At 38.5% G+C, this 24,099-nt stretch overlaps 1 protein-coding gene across 1 annotated transcript; it reads right to left on the bottom strand.

The window, feature by feature from the left end:
- Nucleotides 1–1,219: 1,219 nt before the first annotated feature.
- On the bottom strand, nucleotides 1,220–17,530 carry ark2ca (arkadia (RNF111) C-terminal like ring finger ubiquitin ligase 2Ca). Its single transcript, XM_032570600.1, has 8 exons — nucleotides 17,287–17,530; nucleotides 8,785–9,088; nucleotides 8,582–8,707; nucleotides 8,313–8,439; nucleotides 7,656–7,760; nucleotides 7,411–7,506; nucleotides 7,207–7,310; nucleotides 1,220–5,944 (listed from the first exon to the last, which is right to left on the bottom strand). Exons 1-8 carry the CDS (start codon nucleotides 17,345–17,347, stop codon nucleotides 5,827–5,829), a joined length of 1,041 nt encoding a protein of 346 aa, XP_032426491.1. The 5' UTR covers nucleotides 17,348–17,530; the 3' UTR covers nucleotides 1,220–5,826.
- Between the last annotated feature and the right edge of the window lie 6,569 nt (nucleotides 17,531–24,099).

The following is a 24,099-nucleotide window of genomic DNA, read 5'->3' as shown; positions in this document are numbered from 1 at the left end:
TGTTTAGATCTCTTGCTGATTCATAAACCCGAGCTGCACACATTTTATAGCCACTACAAATGAATAAAGTATATCATTAGGTTCTTGTGGGAGTATTTTAGCATCTTACAGGTAAATTGCTTTGATGGTTTTGCTCATATTCCTAGATGTAGGGTCAAGCAGCTGTTGCAGAGTATGTAGTCACATTATACTCAATGTATAAAACACTTCAAGGCATCTATGTGCCTTGAAGTGAGATGTTTATGCATTGGTCAAGCTTTAAATATGTAAATTAATTAGAGGATGGATGGACAGGTGGATGAATGGAGCAGTAGAAAAGAGAAAAAATGTTTGAAAACACTTTGTTTTTATATTTACAGTGAACTCTGGGTTTTCACATGGTTTAGGGATTCCAACCATACAATAATAAATAAAATATTTGAGATTCCCCTTAAATGCACCTCTAACTTCATATTTTAAAAGTTCATACAACAAACATAATATGAACACTGAATACCATCTTAGGTAAGGTAATATATTTATATAGCACATTTTCAGCAACAAGGCAGTTCAAAGTGCTAATCTTAGCATTAGCGCAGAAGCTAACATCTGGAGTCCTTCTCATATTTCTGTTGTTGGGGTTACCTCCAATCAGTACCAGGGAAAAGACACAGTGCTTCAGGATTGACTGCTTTGCAAACGCCAGCCAATAGCGCCTCAAGTAGCGTTGCATTAAGGTGTTTGAGTCGCAGTTTCGTTCAAATGTTTTAAATATGATGTATTAAAATGTTTACAAATGAACAGATCTGCCAATACTCAACCACAAATAGTTGGGGACCCACTCTATTTTCTTTTTCTTTTACTTAAAAATATTGAAACGCCGCTCTACTCCCAGAGCATAAAACAGTTTGTTTGGCACTGAACGTCATTGGGCTGTTCGACACAGTTAGAAACAAGCAGCTGGAGCAGTAAGCCACTGAGCTAAAAGCAGAATGTTAGATCTTCCATCAACACCTTATTGAATTTAGAAGCAGATTGTATGTCAAGTTTCTTCTTCAGCCACAAGTACATGGACGGTGTTGTGCTGAAGATTTACAGTACATGTTCATGTTAGAGAGACGCAATAAATTACTGCAGAGATTATATAAAACGCTTTTCACCAAACAATATTCTGATATTTACTTCAGCTTTGCTGCTGCCGAAGAAAATCTGAGAAAGAACTCTGCACAAAACAAAAACGTTTCAGTTTAATCCAGTTTATTACAAAAAGAGCACATAAAAAAGGATAATATACAAGCCATGAATGAAATTAAAACAATTTTAAAAAAGAAAGTAAGAGAGTTTGGGCTTAGCAATGCAAACCTTGAAATCATTATGTCATTATTATTAGTAATAATAAATTAAGTACAAAATCCCACCACATGTGAATCTAACATTTACCTCTAATATTCTCACTCGTTTCTTCATCAGCACACTCATTACTGTTAATGCGCTATTGCTTTAATATTAATGATAAATACTTCTATTTTCAGATAAAATATCCCAAACACTGCGCAGTCACAGCTAGATAGCAGATCTTCACACGAGGATGGCGGCAGCCCTTTCACTGGCACATTTTGGCTTATTTTCTCTTTGCGTTTGTTCTTCAGAATCAAGCAACGAAAAAAAAGAAAAGAAAAAAAAATGAAATGAAATTAAAAATTTGAAATTAAATTTTTTTTTCTTCTTTGTATTCTTTGTATATAGTTTCACAATGTACTATTAAATCATCGCGACTGTACTGGCACCTGAGAAAACATGCATTTTTAGAAAAAAGTTGTGCTTTGTAATCCATGTCTGTTTGCTTAGACTGTGAGAAGGAAGGGAGCAGATTGAGCAAAAGAGGGACGGAAAGTGAAAAGGAACAAGAGCAATGAAAACATACAGGAAGGGAAAATAAATTTTAAAAAAAACAAAACTGTGGCCTTTAGAAAACCCAACAGTGAGACATGCCTCTTCTTAGTCCAAATACATTTTAAAAGTAATGCTGTAAAAGTCTGCCTTTATAACAGTTTGCTCAAAAAATTTTAAAGAGAGTTTTGATATTTTTATTAGAAGTGGAGTTCTTGGATGTGCTGTGGTGGCGCAGGGGTTAAGCACAACCCACAAAAGGAGGCCTTAGTCCTCAATGGGGCTGTCGCAGGTTTGATTCCCTGCCTGGCGACCTTTGCCGCAGGTCTTCCCCTTCTCTCATTACCCACTTTCCTGTCAATTAACTATCAAATAAAGGCCACTAGAGCCAATAAAACCTTTACAAAAAGAAGTGGCGTTCTTTGGAGAAGTTATGAGGTGTCAAGGTTTCAGAAAGTCTTTCAAATGAGATATTAGAAAAGGTCCCTAAATAAGTTTTTCTCTCTTATTTACAGCCAGATGGTGTAAATTTCCCGACTTACAACTAAAACAAATTTGTGTCTTTGAAAACTTTCCAAGTTGTGAAAGTCAACCATGATGTGCCAAATAAAGGAGCGCTGCCTCCTGTCACTCATCGCATCAAAAGGTAATACTGTTCAGTAAGCAAACCATGAGTGGCATGTCTCCTAAGCAGCTGGCTGCAGGAAAGGTATTTGTGGAACAATTAATAAATAAGTAAATAGTTACTCATCATATTTGTGTTAACCTATAGAGGTTAGCATTAAGCAAAACATTATGTGCTAGTTAAGCTAAGGTTAGGGTTAAGATCTGCTCTGAATCTCTCCACAGAACCCCAAAAAACAAAATCTGAACCGTCTCTTTAATTAGAATGGCTTTCAGTGTCTTAGCTCCACTCCTTCAATTATTTATGCAACCAATAAGGCAGGGGGCTTCATGGACTGATTGTTGTTGGTGGTTTCAGTGTCATGGAAATATCTCAGTACACCTAAAGCGAGGCACTTGTTATGCTTATGTCTTCGAAGTTTGTTTTTTTTTGTTTTTGTTTTTTTTGAAACAGAATCCAAGATTGCTAGAATCAAAGACAAAGACAAATACAAAAGTGGCCAAAAAGGAACATGCTTGAATAAGACGTTAAGACAGTGCGCTGTAAGAAGGAGAGCATACAAAATAAAAGCCAGTTAATTTGTCTAAGCAAAAAGATTTTTTTTTTTGTTTGCTTGCTTTTGCCAGTGAGAGGGTTCCGATGTATATCAAACAGGTGAGTGCAAAACAGAACACAAACTAAAAGACTGTTTCACTTCATTGCAGTTTGTCCACATCACAGCATGGGGGATCAGAGAGATTGCATTGAATGGAATGTAACTAAGATCCACAGCACCACATGGGAGACAGACAGAGAGCAGGCTCAGTAGCTCAGTCTGGGGCCGTAAACATCGCATAGCCAGCTTGTGGAGATCAAACAGCAGGGCTATTTTTTTTCTATTTTTTTTTTAATATACTTTAAATGTTCAAAAAGTACAACTGCATGCAAAGCATTCCCATTTCCAACAATGCAAAAATGAGGTAATCGTTTTTTTCATAGCATTTTTTTTCGTTATTTCTAAATAAATAAATTATGATTCAGTCGCTCTCTCTCTCTTTTTCTCTCACTCTCAAAAAAAAAACTCTATGAAATTAAATACATCCCCACAATATCTACAATTAGTAATAAATTATGATTGTTAAATACTTAAGGCATTTCAGCTGACAACACCCTGTGTAAACTATGAAAACTTCATCACAGATGTCTCCACCATGGGAGGAGGCAGTGTCAACACTCGCAGTGCACAAGACGGGAACTGAAAGGTCTAATAATCCTTTGCTATCACAGTGCATTGGACGGTGCGGGTCCTGAAGGTGATCTTTAAAACATGGCTTTGTTGGACTGAAGGAAAGAAGAAAAAAAAAAGAAGTGATTTCTTTTGTTTTTTCCTGCTGTGGCGTCGTCTTGTGTCTGTGTGCACTGCAAGAGCGAGGCTGCCTTCGTCGCCTCACGCCCTATGTGTTCTAGGAGTACAGCGTAGCAACCAGCAAAGCAACCACAAAGGGAGGCCTGTCACACAAACACATGGGATCAGGATGTAGAAAACAAACCAAACGCTCCTCTCCCATCTAAAACACTGCATGGATCTACATCTAATGCAAGTTCAAGGAAAACAGCTTGTTGCTATAACTATTATCATATGTGCTTGCTCTTCATAGGCAATAAGGTAAACATCAAGAGAGTCCCGTCGTCATCGAAGGGGGACAGGACGAACACAAGCTACGAGTCAGGGGAGCAGCCGCTGACTGACCTTTTTTTTTCTTTCTTTTTGTTAGCGTTGAGAAGATAGTCAGAGCTCAGATTAACTAAGTCATGCGCAGGAATCTTTTCACCCATCCCAGTTAAGGTGACACTGCCAAAGCTGACAGTTAAAAACCTCAATGAAACATGCATGTCAGTACACTTTGTTTTGCCGTTTGGGTCAATTTCAGGTGAAAAAAAAATGCAGGCAGAAGGAAAACTACATCCTCCCACCTACATCTGCAGTGCATGAGAGGCATGGGCCAGTCTCTGGTATCCAGGGTTTTTTTTATTTTCAGTTTTAAAACTGCTGAACATTCAATCCTTTCATTTAGATGCCCAAAAGTGTGTAAAATTGAGCAAAAGGAAGCCCAGTGCTTCAAAGGTGAAATAACTAAAACAATTGTCAAACATAAAAGTATGCCTGATTTTCAATATGTTCTAATATTTTACAAGCATTTGGAATAATTGTTTATTTTCTGTCTTAAAACAATTAATTTTTTACATTCTTATAACAATTTACTGTGTAAACCTTGACCTTCTGGTGTATTTACTGAAAGTTATGGTAACTTAAGAATCTCATATCACCCCATGCCTAGTGCATAAGAACTTGTAATTTCATCCCTTTTTTTCTTTTTTTTTGGTTTTGTGTCTTGTAGGAGCTCTGGCGGCTGCAGTATTTAACCTCTTAACTCTTAAAGCAAACTCAACATGCCACTGACACATATTTGTTTAGTTACACACACACACACGCCTGCACACACACAAAACTTGTGTGCAGACCCAAGCTAACTTAATAAAATGCATTTTGGTAAAAAAAATAAAAATCCTAAAAAAAACCAAAACACTTTCTGCCTATTTTTTAACATTTTAGACACAACACCACTCAGTCACCAGGGTTCTGGTTGCACAAGAGGGCAACCAAGTGACACCGCCCAGAGCAAAAAGTACGACTGTATTGCAAAAAGTCAAAGCTGTATGACGGAATCAAAACACTCAGCTAGCTAGTGCTTCGACCCAAGAAGGCGAGAGTCCACCAAGTATCACTTATTGGTTACTGCTACTCTACTACGACCACAGAGATCTTTAGGTAAACATGGCATCAGAGCGGTTAGTAGCTGTTAAGCTTATGTTTATGTCAGAGTAAGAAAAAGACAGAGAAACTAGAGAAAATAGAGAGTTCGGTGGGGTACGTGTTTACCGCTCTGCAGACATAAAGTCATGGCTTTGAGGACATGCTACACAGCCCGTGGCTACCTACAGTACAACACCACAACTGCAACAACACCCCACTCACGACCAGCAAGCTACAAGTAAACCCTGTGTACATGAGAAAGTGTGTGGTTTTGTGTTCCAGTGTCGTTTGCGTCCCAAGAGGATGTGCTTCTATATAAAGAGAGTCTTTCGTGGCCTCTCGTGTAGTCCTGGCTTGGCTCAATAAAGCATTAATTAGAGGGGGGGGTGTTTCGTGTCGCGTGAAGTCTGGAGACATTTGGCAAAGCACCCACCAAGTGGAGAAGGAGGCATGGGGGTCGGGGCAAGGCTGCTGAGCCGAGATGGAAGAGAGAGAGGAATCTCACAAGACTGAGTGAATCACAAGGAGTCAAATCTCATCAGCTGTCGGGGTTCAGCTGTGTTTCGATGTCAACCCGGCATATTGGACACTTCCTGCTGGTAGCCAACCACTGGTCCACGCAACCCTGGTGGAAGAGGTGCATGCATGGCAATCGCCTGGAAGACAAAGAGACAACATTATGGAGTCACATAGACTCTCCTAAAGAGCACCGTTATGTGGTTGCTAGAAACATTTAAAACCAAGGGAGATGCATTTGTTTATCCAGGCATAGATATAGCTTATGTTGAGTCATCATTCCCCACTCACTTATCAGACAGCTGAGTCTCCATTTGCTGTAAACCAACACTCTTTCTTTCCCCCATGGGGTTCTGCTTTCATTCCCCCATAAGATTCCATTCCTGAACTGGTTCTTTAAGGAATAGATCCACACGCTACTTAAGTGTCGCTTGTAGAACTGTAAAGTTTACAATTTTCATTGTGTGTGTCCTTTAAATTACAAAAAGTAACTTCACTTCCACTTAGTACAAAAGAGCTCCTGGTGGGCTCAGTGCAAGGGGAACAGTTCCTCTGGTTACAAAACAAGCCCAAGTCATGAGTCTTCCACCACCGTGCATGACAACAACAAATAAGCACAAGTGCTTGATAATACACTTTTGCTTCTTTTTAAAATTTTGAATAGCCAAATAAATCTGTTGTTTCTGTGGGTTGAGGACTTTGACATTTGGTAAATTCATTGGGTATTTTTCAAAAATTCATGGTCCCAGAGAAGACCAAAAATTAAATTGAACAAATTTACTTGTGATTAGTCTTTCACCTACAATACTGAAACTCAATCTGATTTAAAATGTCCTTTATATGATGAAGAGAATCTACAACAAACTTTCTAAAAAATAAATACATATGCTGGCATTGTGTTAACACGCGCCTGAACGTTTCAGAGCAGCACACCGCCAAAACAGACATCAGAAAGGTGATTTTATAGCAGTGAGCCCATAATTTCATCAGCAGTTTTTTACCTCATTTTAAGGTGCAGTCAGAAAAAGATAATATTATTCCTGATATATCCAGCCTGATATGAAATAAAGTGTAATTGATTTTTGGTGTGAGTGTAAATTGAAGGTTAGGAGGTGGATCACTTCTTGGCCATCATCAGCAACATCAATATCTACTACTGTAGTTGCCTAGCAACTGCTCAGAGCAAAGCATCATCCCGTGAAAACTGAGCAAACTGACATTTTTACACTTGTACCCACTGCATGTATCATCCAGTCTAGATTCTAAGATAAATGAGCCAGTTGCTAACAGGACTACAATCCCACTGATCTATTTGTTTAATTCAAGAGGGACAAATAAATAAATAAATAAATAAATAAATACATATATTGCATCGATTTTGCAGCTATGGAGCATCACCCACCTGACATCCTCTCCATCTTCCAGCATGGACAAACAGATGGTGCACTTCTCATCCACATCTGTTTCCTCCTCCTCCTCCCCAATCTTTAGCTGCAGAGGCTTTCTCTGTTAGCACATCAGATGACAAAAAGTAAAACCTATCTGAAAACAATCAAAATCTTAAATGCTTAAAGTGTGACTGCACAAATCTTGTCATCTGCAGTACCTTCTTGTATTTATGTGGAAAGGTGAATCTCTCTATGGTTGTTTGGACAGCTCCTCTGCTGACACTTCCCAGTCGATCCTCGAGCTGCAGCAGCTCCTGTTCAAACGGCAGACGTTCACGAGAATGACGGCACGCTTGGAGGAAACACTTAAAGGACACTGAGGTGAGAATTGTTTTGTTGTTGAAGTGAAGACAGCAGTTAGTGATTTGTTGACTGACATATCTACACACTTAAGAGGATTTACCTCGTAACTTTCTCGCACAGCAGTGGCGTGCCTCGAGGGATTCAGACTTTGCAGTGCTAACAGATGCAGCTGGGGATATGGATAATTTCTGATTTCATGAACAACCTGGTCGAAGAACAATGTTTACAGAATTAGAAAAGCTAGAATTTATGTTTTTTCTAATAACGAGACATGAAATTTTGTAATTTCATATCTAAAATCATTGATGCCCCTGGCAGATTTTTGATTTAGTATGAATTTAATTTAGCCCAGAGACAAGAGATAACTAAGCAATGTTGAAGGAGTATCATATTTGTTCAAATGTGTCATTCATGTATTTTTATTTACCTTATGACATGGCAAAAAAATATATCTTTCCAAATAATCATTAAAAAATCTTTATCGTGAATGGCTATCAAACCATTTTCACCCTGCTTTTCACTATTTATGATAAGGTTAAAAAAAAAAAAAACAGTATTGGCTTTTGCAGCTTCCTATCTTTTGCTTTCATTGCGTGACTCGTTTCTGTATCCTTAATTGTTCAAACAATTCTATATTGATCATTATTCTTGGTCTTTTGCTGTTGTGTTTGGGATTGCAGGGCTAGTGTTCATTCTTTACATGCATCCAGAACCTAGAACATCAAAAAAGACATCCACAAAGAATAACACAGCATACCACTTGGGCAGATGACGTGTTCCTGGGGAAGTGGTGCATTCGAGGGGAGGCCAGGTAATGCTGATAGTGCTGCGGAAGCTGCTGGAGTTGGTACTGATGAGGGAGGCCAGCGTCAACACTGAGATCCCTGCAGAGACAGACAGGCATGGGACTAAATCAGCATTATTACTCTTGCCAGCCAATGTGACAGACAGATGAGTACAGAGAGGAATAGCTGGGACAATTTCTCAACTCTACAGGATTCCTGTTAATGTCAGATGGGGACTCACCAGTCGGTGCCTTCAGCCAGGTACCGTGGCTGCTGCGTTATTGGCTGAGGGACGTGGATGGGAGGGGAGTACTCATAACCCGAACGCAACCGATGAGAATTCAGAGGAATGCGCTCCTGGGTTCTTCTGCAATGCAATTCAGAGGGTTTGGATTCAAATCTCTGAGCGTACGCATGTGCGTTTGCATGCGGCACCTTCACTACCTGGAGGAGTGGGGAAGGATCCTGCGGTGCTGCGCTTCAATGAGCTGCTGCTGGATGAGGTATTGCTGGTGTAAAGCCTGAGGTAGGAATGAAGGCCCTGGCACGTCCTGAAACTGAGGGGGTGCGGGCAGGGCAGTGAGAGTCGGGTGGTGCGTAGGGGGCAGGTGGGCGGCCAAGCCCGCCTGCGGGGGCTGGCCGGCATGTCCGAGATGGAATTCTGCTGAGATGGGAGCCTGGGGAGCGCCCAGGTGAAAATGTCGGCAGGAGGTAGCATGGCTGTGCTGATGCCTGCTGAAGTGCGCTCCTATGTGACATAAAGGCAAGCGGTGAGAGGCCTGTGATCCTTTAAATAGAGAGAGAAACCTCAGAATGGACATATTGGCAATACGAGACGGCAAAAACGAATCTGAAGCTGAGTAAGAAACGTCAGGCCTCACTTCCACACTCCTCAGGGCCTGCATACCGTTTATTCAAAGAATAATTTTAGGATGGCACTTACCTGCAGTCCGGGGCTTCTTAACCCAAAGAATTTGAGCTCTATATTATGCCAGCTATTTGAAGGAACATTAAACTCCCTACTTCTTGTAATGAACCTGATAACAAAAAGGCACCTCAGAAGATACAGCTGAGCACGCTGAAAAAAAAAAAGACATGCCTCCATTTCCACTTAATATGAGAGAGAGAAAAGCCATTAGATGGCATCAAAGTCAATCAATACAAATTACTCTCTGCTCAGACAAATTGGGGCTGGAGAGAGCTTAGAGTAGGAACCAAAAGAAAATGCTATTTCAACTTTCCAGAAAGCTCTGAGGCTTTCTGGATCAGTGGGATTTGAAGGGTGGACTGTTCATGGTGTTGTACTTCAACACCAACTAGATTTTCACTGTTTCATGCTCAATTAGCCAATTATAATTTGCTTTTAAGTAATATAGAGTGACACTATGTGTCTAAGTTGGGGGATTGGCTTATGATTTATTTTTCTAATAATTATTTTTAAACTACTTTAACACTAGAAGGTTGTTCAATGTTTACAGCAAAAGTTAGACATTGTTTAGGACAAGCTAATAGTCAATACAGAAGTAAGGCTGTCAATAAAAAAAGTTGTAGTCTTCTTTCATACCTAGACCACTAAATGCCATTTTTTTCTCACTTGTTAGGCATTTTTCATGAGCTATGGGTTTAATGTCCATGACCTAACACAAGAATACATATTTCTCACATTTATTTCTAAGTTATTTATGAAATATTTTATTTTACAGACTGTTTTGTAATGATTGTGGTTCTGATCAATGTGTGTACCAGTTTACTCTTCTGAATTTCAGAGGATTATGAACACCGATTAAATACAGATAACCAGCTACCTCCTGTTGGCCGAAACTACTATTGAAATCAAATGATCACATTTTTGATTTCAATAATCAAAAATGAAAAAATAACTCATAACTTATGATAACTCATAAGTTATGATAACACTCTAGTTCTATTAAAAAGCTAGGAACCAAGCAGTATAGAGGGCCCAACCCTGTCATTGGTGACCCTTTTCAGGATTTGTCTGTGGGGGGGGAAAAAAGCCTAGACAGCAACATGAAGTTACTTTGATCTGTACATTATAAAACCAGGAGAAATGATTATTCACTGAATGCTTTTCGCAACGTACCAAGCCTTTTAGCTAACATGCTCTTAAGTTATATTTAACATACTTTACCCACGATGATTTGACAAAGCTACGCTAATTAGCTGCTGATAATTAACCAGACATAGCATTGCTGCCTTTTTGTTTTCATGTTTTCACTTAGCTGCATTTAGCCCCAGGACAGAAGAAGCCAGTGAACCCAGAAAGGCAGAGCTAAACATTTGGCTGAGGAAGTAGAGCAGAAATGGCACACTGATATTTCACATCGGTTTCTGGCTGCTGTACATAAGTTGCTGTGTGCAGGGGGCATCTGATTTTGTAAAAGTGGACACTGTCTGAAGCCTGTTATAAACATCATGTTTTCACACCCTGACCTGCTGATATTTGAAACTGAGGTAATGCAGAGCTACAAGGACAAACTGCCATGATGTGAAATTTCTGACTTTCAAACATAAAATCCCTTTTTTTTTTTCTGTCAGAGAGCAAACCATCCACCCAGAAACCCAGTAAGCCTAAGAAAATCAGCTCGTCATCCCAAAGCCTAAGCACCGGCTGCCCCTCCCCCACAATCTGGCTGCAGCATGGTTTCCCTGCTTGAGTGACGGCCGATAAGCCCCGCCCACTTGAGACTGCAGCAGGCTGACATGAAACCTGCCTCATCTCCTCCAGCTTCCATCGCTGCAGCTCACCGGATCCCAACATAATCGCGTCCTGTGTTTCTTCCATTCATCATCACGTCACACAATAAAACAAAAAATCAGCTCACCTGATGAACTCACAGGCGTAAGCTGCGTCGTCGTGCAGCTGCACTGCTTGTTAAATAAGGACACGGGATAGTTTCACAGTTGGAGCACAGCCACTGCAGAGGAGCATCATGCACTGCAGCTGTTGAGTTATTTAAAACTCTTTGTCGCTGGAGTTTGGGAAGAAATGTGCCAAGCTTGCATGGCTGCATCTCACTGAAGCACTCCTTCTGTCTCTGCGCATGAATAATATCTGACTCCCTGAACTAGTAGGAGTGGTAAAACTCAGACAGCAATTAGCCCTAACTTCTAACGCTCCTTACATTTATAGTTGCATATTTAAAGTATCTTAATATTTGACAGAACGTGCATTTAGAGGCAGACTCGAAATACTTTTTGAGATGAAAAATCACAGCCAGACCGTGACGACAGTGTAATGAGATACTCTCGACACCATTTTGACTTCCATGGTTCAAATCAAAGGTTACTTATAATGTTACAAAATCTTATCAACTGCTCTAATTTCAACTTAATGGGTTTTGCTTTCCTAAATTGCTGGTACACACACTGCGTGCTTCGCTTATTTATCTTCCAAAACGACAAGCAGCATCTCGCTGCTTTGCAATTGAAGTGTTTATTTATAAATTTGACAAAATCTGTTCTAATTTTAAAAGACAGTTGGATGAGAAAGATTAGTTTCTTTTAATAACCCCTACATCTTTGCTTGTAGGTATCGTGCAAAAATATGAATGCTTATTGAACTTTTCCACATTTTGTCAGATTTCAACTGTGAAATTTGATGTGTTTTAATTAAGATTTTATGTAGTAAACCAACAAGTCAACAAGCCAGTCTTGTCAGGTGAAACCAAACCTGCACATCAGCCATAACACCTTTGGCTTGGTAAAATGTGGTGGTGGCAACATCATGGTTTGGGATGCTTTTCTTCTGCAAGGACAAGGAAGTTGACCAGAGCTGATGGAAAAAAAAGATGGATGGAGCTAAATACAGGGCAACCCTGGAAACAAAAACTTCACATACAGCCAAACCACTATGAAGTGGGTTAGATCAAATAGATGTGCTGGAATGGTCCAACACATCTATCAGGAATCTGTGGCGGGACTTGACCGTTTCTGTTCAGATGATCTCCATCCGTTTTACAAAAACAATAGTAGAGATTGTCAGACACACCACAATACCAGCAGATGTAATCGCATGAAACCATAATTTTCCTTCCACCTCACAACTATATGTCATACTGGGTTGGTTTATCACATAATTTCCTATTAAAATAGGAGGCTTGTGGTTGGAACGTGACAAAATGTGAAAGAGTTCAAAGGGTGTGACTTTGACATCACCTTCATAAAACCGTAAGTGAACTGTTAAATGTTTGATTCAAGTTTCTATTTTAGTCTACCACTACCTGCATTATTCACATGATACAGACAAAAATAAATAAACTAAGCTGACTTGTCTGACTGCTTCTTTTAATTTCGCAAATAATGGCTGAATCCCCGTATCGAAGCGTTGTCGTAGACCATTTCATTCCCATTACCTCGGATGTGCTCAGTTTGAAAGAAAAGCACCTCAGTTCATAAAAATCGGATCATTTGACTTCAGAGTTAGACATATGGTGCACCAATAAACCCAAACTGTTTTTTTTTTATTTTTTAGTCCTTTTATCACATTGTGTAGAATTACACAAAAAGTACGGCTTTTTGAAGGTTTAACGGAAGAGCTTTTAAATACAAGGTAACCAGTTGGTTAAAAAAATATTTGAAACATATATATATATATTGTAGATATCAAATTTAACATGACCAGCCATGACCAGAGTAAAAAAAAAACACAAAAAACATTTGATATATTTAGTACAGTATAATAAATTTGCCAGATTTCTTTTTTTGTTGTTTATTTTACTTTATGATACATTTTTAACAACTTATTTGTGCAACCAGGGAAATATCTGAAAATACCCAACTAGTTTAAAAGCAAATGAGACAAACAGGTACAGCACCTGGCACAGTTATTGGCCCCCTTGTAGAGATAGAAGTGCTCAAATAAATTTGTAACCTAAACCCGAACTAAAAAAACATCAACCTTAAATGTAGGTCTTTTGATTACTTGAGGAGGAAAAATAAACAACAATAATGAATATTAACAAATCTTAAGGCGCCTCAACTATTTATGGTCCGCAGTGTTAAATGCATTTACTGATAGATTTTTGAATTTATTTTTGTTTAATCACTTTTTGATTCCTTGGGGCATGGATATGATGTGACAGAGGTAATCTACGTTGGCTGCTTTTCAAAACAAAAATGCTATTTAAGAAGGACATGTCTTGACCTTCAAAAGTCCGGAAATTTCAACACCCACACTTTCTTAAGTTTACAGTGAGAGCAATAAATAAAAAACGTAAGTCAACTGAAAAAAATATTATCAAGAATGGAAAATAAAGTTTATTTTGGCACCATGCACGGAAAGGATAGTGAGAAAGTTTAAAAAAATAAATAAATACTACAGCCAAGAGTTGGGGTCACCAGGTGTTTGTATTGACTAATGGACGCCGTGTAAATACCAACCAGTGTTTTGGAAGCCATGTCTTTTCTGTGAATGTCCTATTATCACAAACATAAATGTGAAAGATGTGAACTTGTAAAACTTTAACTTGTACCAAGTGCTCTGGTTAGCGCAGCCTGAATTTATTTATTTTTATTTCAACTAGCACTTTGGGTTTGATGTAAAACCAACTTTAATACGAGAAAAAAAATATCTCACGGCCACCATCAAGTACGGTGGAGAACTGTAATGCTGTATGCTTGTATATCTTCCAAAGACTTTAGCAATCATGATAACACCATAAAGACTGTAAAATACCATAACCCACAATCCTATGGGATTGTTTTCCCAAAGACCCATCCCTCTGCATGTTTGAAGTTAGCGAGATGTATGAGACGACCAACTCCTTTCCTACGGGCAAAAAGAGTGAGAATGCTATCAATTGTTTTAATCATGAATTTAAATAAAAATATACTTCTTAATGTGGAATAAAGAGCATTTCTTAAACCAATAACTGTGGAGGGCGCTGGATGTGGTATTTTTCAATTAACAGAGATCCCTATTGTAATTTAACACCAATAAACACCAATGAGTTGATGCGAAGGAGGAAGTGCTTTGTTTTATAGTGAAATGATTTAAGTTGATGACGTAAGAGAAAAGGAAATATCAGTCCTTTTGTTTGTTTTTTTTTGTTAAATGGGTAAAAGGTTGCCATGGCTCCAAAAATAAGCCAAGTCAGCAACTTTGAGGAGACTCTGTCAAAGACGGCTGAGAAATGAGAGCACATACATAGAGTGAGGAGGACTGTCTCAGTGACAGCACAGTGGGCGAGGGAGGAAGGAGGGAACACATGGAAATCAGCAAAAAGCACACTGAAGGTTAAGAAGAGAACTACAGTCTTTATTGGGAAATATTAGTATGAGTGGCACTGTGTGATAATAGTAATAATAATATTATATAAACCTACAAAGCTATTGTAGTACCATGCAAATAAGACCAAAGACAAGGCCTGACCATGCTCTCTGTAGGATTAACAGAAGAGAAGCAGCATCCAATGAGTAGATGTGTATGCTTACAGCACATTTCAGTACAGCAGGGACATCTCTACACAAAGATTACATTAGAATCTGCTGTTCAATGTGGAAAAAAAAAAACAAAAAAAACAAAAGTATAAAATGAACATGCATTAGGTTCTAATACAAAAAAAAAACAAAAAACCATAAGGTAGAAAACCACAACCAAAGAATAAAAAAATAAGAAATTAAAGACATTTTGGTTCTAAAAGGAGTTCTACAGCAGTGCAGGATATACACATCCCTGTAAAATGGATAGCATTCTGGAGGCGCTGGAGGATTTGAAAAGGAGGAAGAGGGGGCGAGGAGGAGGGTAGGCTGTGCATGATAGTGGGTTATTTTCAAAAATGGCACAATGAGTTAGAGCCGCATCTCGCCAATTTACCGTGAAATCAATTCGGCTAGCGGGAACACAGGCTTGGACGGGGTTATGGCCAGCTGTTTGGGCAGCGCTTTTAAAACAGGTGCAGTGGACCATCGGGGGGGGTGAGAAAGCCTCAATTAATTTGTGACGTCGGCGTCCTAGAATGATGTCCAATTGATAATTTGGATTACACATAGCGTAAAAGCAGCTGCTTGGGTCGAGTACAACAACAAACAGCTGGTACAATGCACCTTTTGGCAAATACAGAATGGAGACGGTAATCAAGACAGTTCGATCAAGCCTGGCTGTAATCGAATCCGGGAGGATCAAAATGTATCCACTTTACAGAAATTTACAGCAGAATGTAGTCTATCCACACTGAATGGGAGAATCACAATGACAGCCTGTAGTAAACTCTACAATGGGTTATCCACTAAAGAGCAACATGACAGTTTAAATCAAGACAAACTGTTTTTCCTACAGAAAAATAAAGAGTGTTATTCTTTAGTCTGTTACACAGAAGGATACGGTATGAGTGGGAGCTCGGTTTGTTTGTTTGTTTGTCTGTTTTAATGCCAATGTCTTCTTCGGATGGAAAGAGGAAATGAGGAAGAAGGGGGTTCACAATACAGCTAGATGCAGAGAACAGGCAGAGGCTACGGCAGACAGCAGCAGATGATCGTTAGCTACACAATGGAGGGGGACAAAGGTCTGAGAAATGCGGAATGTAGAGCCAGCCTCGATACTATGGAACAGGAAAAAAGAACACAAATAAAAGCACAATGAAATCATTGGTGCTACTGCATGTAGTTTTAACAATCAAAGTAACTAATACTGCTACTACTATTATTATTATTATTACGTAATCGACACAGATAGCCTGCTGCACTTAAGAGGCATATCTCTGTTTTGATTGGCCGAATTAAGACATTCAAATCGAAGCTACTTTTTTTTTTTTTTTTTTAAATGACCAATTCTACAAATTCAAGAGGCACATGCTTTTCATTTTTTTTTCTCCACCAGGAGTAGTTTTGACATTGATAATCTATGTGTGTCGTATGTATTGATTTGGCCATAAAATGTTAAAAAAAAAAAAAAAAAAAAAAAGTGGTTTTTTTTTCCAATACTTATGGCCAAAGAAACACATTTGAAAAGAAGGTTTTAGTTTTTTAAAGCCAGTTGAACACATTTGATACGAATTTCAGTTTTTAAATTTACAATTCTAGACATTGTGAAAGCAACAATTTTAATGTAAACCATTTTTTTCCCCTTTGGCCAAATAAACACAATTTTTAGGCGTATTTCTGTTCATTTATAAACAACTCAAGATATTCTAGAGCTATATTTCTAGTTTATTTTTATTTTTTTTATTATTATTGAACCAGTGATTTTTATTCCCCTCTTCTTAAAGGACATTTCAATCCGATTTGAACGTTTGTTTGTTTCTTCATTTTATGTTTCATATCAAGGATTTGCATAAGAAAAAATAATAATAATAATAATCCTAGTGCCCTTAAATACTCCAAAGACATTTATGTCAGGGAGGCTGTAATTAAACTTAAGAGATATTAAAGCAAGCTCCGAAAAATGAACGCACGTCATCAACACAAAGGAGCAAACAGCCTCCCTGTCACACTGATTATTTGTTAGTTTTTGGATAGAAATACTTGGGTTGGCCTGAATCGTGTTGAGCTACACTTGCTTAAAAGCGAAGCGGCTCCAAATGCGACAGAGGCCAAATCGCGCAGATAAAGGAAGACGGCGCCGAGGATAAAACAAAAGCGAGCCTGAAAATCTGACAGCTGCGATTTGCAGGCCTGCGGGCCACCATAAAACAACACCTCCCCGACTCCTCTCGCTTTAGCTGCCCTCATTCGGCTCCGGGCGCGTTAACGCGTTTCCTGCCGGGGCTTTATTTGAAGCGACGCTGCGGCGAGCAGGACGGCTAATGTTTGTCTCCCCATCGCTTCTTATTTTCAGCTAGCAGGTGTCAACTCTTATTTACATCATCTTTATCGACACTAACGGGAAGGAAACGCCGAGAAAATGTAGCGGCGGGGGTTAGGATAAGAGAGAAAAAAATAAAATAAATTTTAAAAAAAAGACAGCAACAACGTAAAATCTAGTCATACCTCTATTTCTAACTGAGCCGAAGACGGGGAGAACCAGATATCCAACATGGACTAACACCATCCTGGGTCCTTCTTTGTTGTGAGCGCAGCCAGCGAGACAGATGGTCCATGGAAATGATCCCCTGTAGCCCCCCCTCCGTCCTCCAGCACCGTGAAACGGACGGACTCAGCTGTAAGCACAACCCGACCAATCACCGCCTCCCTTCCAGCTGGACCCCGACGGCTTTGGCATCCCGATGCACCAATGGGATTAGAGTCTGGGCGGGGATGTCTGATTATGGACAGCCCGCCCCACCGTGACGGAACCATTCAATATTGATTATGTCTCACAGATCAATACTAGTCAAAAATGTGATGTTTTCTATGTATATTTTTCTTTTTGCAGTAGATTAAGCGTTTAACCCTCCTGTTATGTTCCGGGTCAAATTGACCCGTTTTAAAATTTACAAATAAAAAAAAAATAAATAGAAGCATTTTTTTTGCATGAAACATTTTCTATTTGTCTCAATAGGTGCACTCTAGACATAAGTTGAAAATTTATTCATTTTACACATTTGTACCAAACCCTAGGTCTACTTTTTACATCGATACTGTTCGGGTCAATTTGACCCGGCAGTCAGGTTAAAGTGCAAAAAAAGATTTTAAAATGTCCAATTCTATATGTTTCCTTGCAGTTATGAACCATATTTCACCACACACACACTCACACGCAAACACACGCAACCACACACACACAAGCCCACTTTCTCACTATTCTCTTTACTTCACTAGGAAACTGCGAGAAAGCAGGTGTTCACACAACCTTTGACGGGAATCTTTTCTGTTCCTGTGGACAAACTCCACCCACACTGAGTGGACACTCAGCAGAAGTGGAGAAAAACATAAATACTCTCTGCATGACTCATTTATCTTGATTTTAATCAGCGGGTCAATTTGACCCAGAACAGTATGTGTGTCTCAAGTTCAATTATAAAGATCACCCTTTGGTAAAAAAAAAAAAAGTATAATATAAAATAATTTACCAAAGGTCAACTTCAAGAAAATTATTGTTTTTTTGTGTCTAGGTTTTTTTCATTGGACATTAAAAATCTAAATTCCATTTTTTATGTCCAAATGAGTAAATGAGCAGGTTGTCGTCATTGATCCTTAATTTCTGAGAAATAATAAAACATCATTGCACAAATATTGATTGAAATGGTTAGTATTGGAGTTAATAATCAGATACAAAAATGTTTTGGAGGAATTTTTTGGTTTCTGACACTATTGCATGATTAAACACTCCCTGGGTCAAATTGACCCACGAACATTTTTGCTGTACCCTAGAAACGAACATAACAGGAGGGTTAAACAATAATCTTTAATGATTTTGTGTCAATGAAGTGTACTTTCACAGATTAAATATCTAAAACTTGGGACTGCATGGAATTTTCTTAAACATAGTCAGAGTCAAGGGGCTACATTAAAAAAAACAGCTTACTTGATGAACGAGGCACACAAGTCAATGTATTTAATGAGATTTTATTTGATAGACAAACTTTAAGAAGTTAATAACTGCGAAGTGGAAAATTAACACCACACCATCCTCTACCATCTAAAGCAGGGGTCTCAAACTCCAGGCCTCGAGGGCCGCAGTCCTGCAGTTTTTAGATGTGCCACACGTACAAAACACTGGAATGAAATGACTTAATTACCTCCTCCTTGTGTAGATCAGTTTTCCAGAGCCTTAATGACCTAATTATTCTGTTCAGGTGTGGTGCAGCAGAGGCACATCTAAAAGTTGCAGGACTGCGGCCCTCGAGGACTGGAGTTTGAGACCCCCGCTCTAAAGCATGGTGGTAGTATCATGCTGTAGAGATGGCCTTCTCCAGGGAATGGGGAAGCTGGTATGGAAGAGGAATGGAGGTAAATATAAGGTTTTGTGAAGAGGTGCATCTTCCAGCATGGCGACGGTGTTAACGTAAGCTTACAACCAGAGTTACGATGAAATCCTGTAGGTTAAGACATGTTCATGTGTTGGTCCAGTCAAAGTCCAATCACTGTCTCAATCAGCGTCTGATAAGATTTGAAAACTGATGGCCACAGATAATTTCTCTCTAATCTGACAGAGTTTAAACTAATTGCAAAGAAAACTTTCAAAAGACTTTCTGCTGTAACGGCACCAAAAACTGACAAATTGCAAAGGGGGCTGAAAACAAATGCTAACTTTTTATATTTGTATATGCACAAAGTTCTGAAAGCAACACATTCTTTTTCTTGTATTTCACAATTGCACACTACTTTGTGTAAATAAAATCCCAAATGAGATGCATCAGGTTATTAATTTAATGGAGGATGTGAAAATCATTGGGGTTACTTTTTCCTCCTCTCCCCATTAGGCATTTAACTCAAACATCATTTGATTAGAAGGGTTTTTTTTAGAGCAAGTCTGAATTATGTGTAACATAAAACATTTTTCAGTCCACTTTAAATGCTTTTGTTGTGATACAACTTATTTCATAGTTCTGCACTGTTTGCTGTGGATATGTATGTGCAGTGCACCTTATGGAGCCTTAAACATTAAACGCTGCAGGACTCCAACAGTTCAGTTATTAACACAAATAATGTGCAAAATCTAAAGGGTCACCTCTGAAATGAAAACATTTTCATCTATATCTCCCATCTTAACTTATGTTTTAACAGCCTCCCCCGCCAAATTTGGACTATAATTCTGTGGAGCAGAAAACTGTCCAGAAAAAGTCCCTGCCTGGAGCTTTAACCCCGAAGGATGAGGGAACAGATGGACATGGGGAGACTGAGAGGGTCACAAAACTTTCAGCTCCATATGTTCCCCATCTCCCACAGGTCTCACCATAAAATGTTTCGAGCAGGAGGTGAAATACAAAGGCTCTTTCATTTTGCTTTATGTTCACTGGAGTGAAATTTCCTATTCTTGAACTGACAGGTGCTCTTAACATAAACATATCGTTTACATAGTTTCTCTGTATCATTCTTAAAATTTATTTCACTCTTTAGACAAATTCTCTCAAAATATTTAGATGCCGTGTAAGAAACCAGTGCAATTTCAAAGTAAAAAGTATTTAGCTCAACAAAGAGTACAGAAAGCAGTTTCTTTTTTTTGCCCTCTAGTGGCAGCAGAGCGGTGCCAAACAAACGAGCTCTCACTCTGAATAACCGGAGAAATCACTTGCGGGAAAATGTGCAGAGCAGAACTTGGAGTGGCGTCATTCAGCCATCTGCAAGGGGAAGGAAGACCGTTTCTTGCAAGGAGCCATTCATCGCGAGGCCACTGCTTGCTGGAAATAAATTAGCATACAGCTGAAGTTCTGCCCCAGGGGTGAAAAGAAACCAGCTAAAGGGGCTTTAGTTTATGGAAAAGGGCCCCGCGGACCGCATTGCGTTGCTCCACTGCCTCATTGTACTCTTCATGTGAACTCCATATGTCCCCCTAGTGGCAGGTGTTGCAGTGTGACCCCTGACCCAGCATGCCATATTGCTGGGTGAGGCTAAAGTTGAATTGTTCCCTGTTGTCTAGACTGTTAGGCAGAGAAAAGAAAAGCATGGGGAGATCTCATTGAGATGGGAGGTGGAAATACTTTCGCTCATGGAGAGGCTATGGAAAATGTTCACATCCCTGAATAACAATAAAAATTCCAGCTGAAAAACAAACTAAAACTAACAAAGTATAGTGAATCTGATTAACCTGAGATAGAAGTTCAGCTGAAACAGTAAGTTAGGTAAAGCAATCAATCAAATCAAAATTCCACTGCTGTATCACTTTCTACCTTAGAGCAATAACTTTAAATCTTTTTACTTTTTCAGACTCAATGGTATATATACATACATACATACATATATAAACACATATACATATATATATAAACTGTATATACAGGGGTTATACAACAGAATTAAATGTGCACCTCAACTCTCCTGTTTCCACCAAAACTGTCCGTCGGGAGCTCCAATCCCTGTATATACTGTGTATATATATATATAAACAAAAACATTTGTTTTGTCTCGAGTTCTAAGGCAGACACCTCAGGATTTTAATGCATCTGTAAAACACCACAGACAACAGGGAACATGACTGATGAATAAGTGGACAGGCAGACTGAAGGGTTGGTGGAAGAATGGTTGGAATCAAACTAAGCAACACTCATTATTTCCATACTCTACTTTTTCCATACTTATGAACTGAAAAATAAGTTCATACTTTCCCAGAAGAAACCCTACATTTTAAACATCGCTGCCTAAATTGTTGCAGCACATGACCCAAAGGAATGCAAACAAATCCTGAATGTTACAGTCATCAAACTTGCGGTTTTCAGGCAATGCTTCAGTGGCAAAACAAGCAATTTGTTCAAATTACTAATGGCCACATAACACCAGATTGACTTCCCATTGTTGACTGAGTTTGTTTTTTTTTTTTGCATTCATTCTAATCCATTGTATGAAGTCCTAAACATTTTTTTGAAATGGAAGAAGGGCGAGTTCTGTGAAAGCAAACAATGCAGGTACAAGAGATCATTAAATAATACTATTTATTTACTCTTAAAATAGTTTCTTTTTGTTCTACATACATGATTTCAAGGAAGTCAGGGTCTTGCAGAAGCAACAAGGACAAAAAAAAAAAAAAAACCCCAACCAAAAACAAAAAATTGTTTTGCTAGTTAAAAATACTGAGAATCAAGCTGAATAAGAAACAACAGAAGACCAAAGCTTCAATAAGCAAAATTTTTGACCTGGTTTAAAAAAAAAAAAAAATGCTATTAAACATGCAATGTAAAACCAGTCGGGCATCCCTGCCACGTTGCCTACTGATACTGTTGTCACTAACGAGCAGAAATGTTGTGGTAAAGATTTAATAAAGGTGGAAGCTGCAAACTGTGGAAATAACTGGCCAAGTAAAACAAAGATATACCGACATCTTTGAGTTTTAAAACATAATCTGTGTCATATTTCCAAGTTTACAAAGGCTCAAATGCATAAAGGGGCTCGAGATCACACAATAAAACTGAAACAAACTGAGAACAAAAATTCCATTTAGACTTTGGTATAGATTGCTAAAATTTTAAATGTTCCCTTTCTGACATCTGGTGGTTAATTTCTAAATTATGTTATTAAGTATGGTATAGGAAAGTGAATGTTATTCAATGTTTAACAAGAACCCCCCCCCCACCAAAAAAAACAGCAAAGCAGTTTGCAAAGGTTATCTATTGATAGAAATTCACCAGCTTGGATCCACTACAGTATGAAGACAAGGTATGACTGGAGGAAAGAAGCAAGAAGACCCTGAGGAGACCGAACGGGGGAAAAAACCACACACATTAAATGCCTCACAACGCCTCACACATGAGCACAAACTCAACACTCCTTTTACTTTTTAGTATATATATATATATATATATATATATATATATATATACAGTATATATATATACAGTACAGACCAAAAGTTTGGACACACTTTCTAATTGAATTCAATGAGAAGGTGTGTCCAAACTTTTGGTCTGTACTGTATATATATATATATATATATATATATATATATATATATATATATATATATATATATATATATGTATACATATATATGTGCTTAATTCACAACCATTATTAAAATATATTTGTGGATGAGACAGCAAAATCTGCTGCTCTGTAAAGTTAAAATAACAGGCTTTGTACATTTTTAAAATCAAATAGTGCACATTCCAAGGCATTCAGACCATCTTGCTTTGCAGTAATTAAGGGAAGAAACATTTCTTTTTTTTTAAAAAAAAAAGGGTTTCCCAGAGTTTCTTTTCTTTTTTTTTTTTAAAGGAGTATGCACCTATTCAAGACAAGCATGCAAAACGGTAAAAATGGAGCCAGCACTGCAAGGTCATACATTCACTGATAAGAGTCTCTCAGATGAAAACGTGGCTTCCGTTCTGACACCACTCAAAGCTAAACTTAAACTAGAACAATGAATTATTTGCCAACTCATAGATTCCGCCTTGTGTTTACATGAGGGAAATGAGCCAAATTTTTTAGTGTTGAATTAAAGCCAGCGCCGCACTCTTCCTTAGATGCAACAGTAAAAACTCAACCTGTAAGCACGATTTAAACAAAACGTTTCGGAAAAAGTTCGACGTCATTCACTTCTGGCACCAGCGTCTGTCCTGAGCAAGTCAATCGACAGGATAATGAACTGATTTATAAATGCTTAAGTTGCATTCTAAGTCTCTGTGTGAGATGACAATTCATTTTGAAGTAGCGTTGTGTGTAGGACAACAACCGTGTGCAGTTCACAGATGATGGTGAGAAGTTGGGCGTTTCACCGAGGCGTTGTTTGAGCGGTCAAAATTAACGATGGAATCAACCAAGCTTTTCCTGGGTGACTCTAATTTCAGGTTTTCTGATATAGAGTTTGACCTATTCAAAGTCATTTTTTCCCCTAAATATTAAAAGACGAAAAGAGCAAAAACTTATGTGACCGAGGTAGTAGTTTTGAAAGCAGAACAGGTAGTAATTACAGTTTTATCACTTATGTATAAAGGTATACAGCTCTGGAAAGTATTCACTGAACCCCATTGAAAGCCCCATGGTTATTCTACCAAAAACTGATTTCTGAACTCTTTCTGAGTTAAAACGTCAGTATTGTTGTTTCTAAATGAACATGAACTTTTTTTTTGCACTATTTGATGTCTGACAGCACTTGTTATTTTGACCATTTCTCATTTTCTGCAGATAAATCCTAGATTTTTGCTTGGAATTTCAGAGACATGTTGTCAGTAGTTCAAAGAATAAAAGAACAATGTTCATTTTATTCAA

The sequence above is a fragment of the Xiphophorus hellerii genome, chromosome 8 (genome assembly GCF_003331165.1).
Source record: "Xiphophorus hellerii strain 12219 chromosome 8, Xiphophorus_hellerii-4.1, whole genome shotgun sequence".
NCBI lineage: Eukaryota > Metazoa > Chordata > Actinopteri > Cyprinodontiformes > Poeciliidae > Xiphophorus > Xiphophorus hellerii.
Note: the sequence above shows the minus strand (reverse complement) of the source record. Positions and strands in the feature narration are given on the sequence as shown.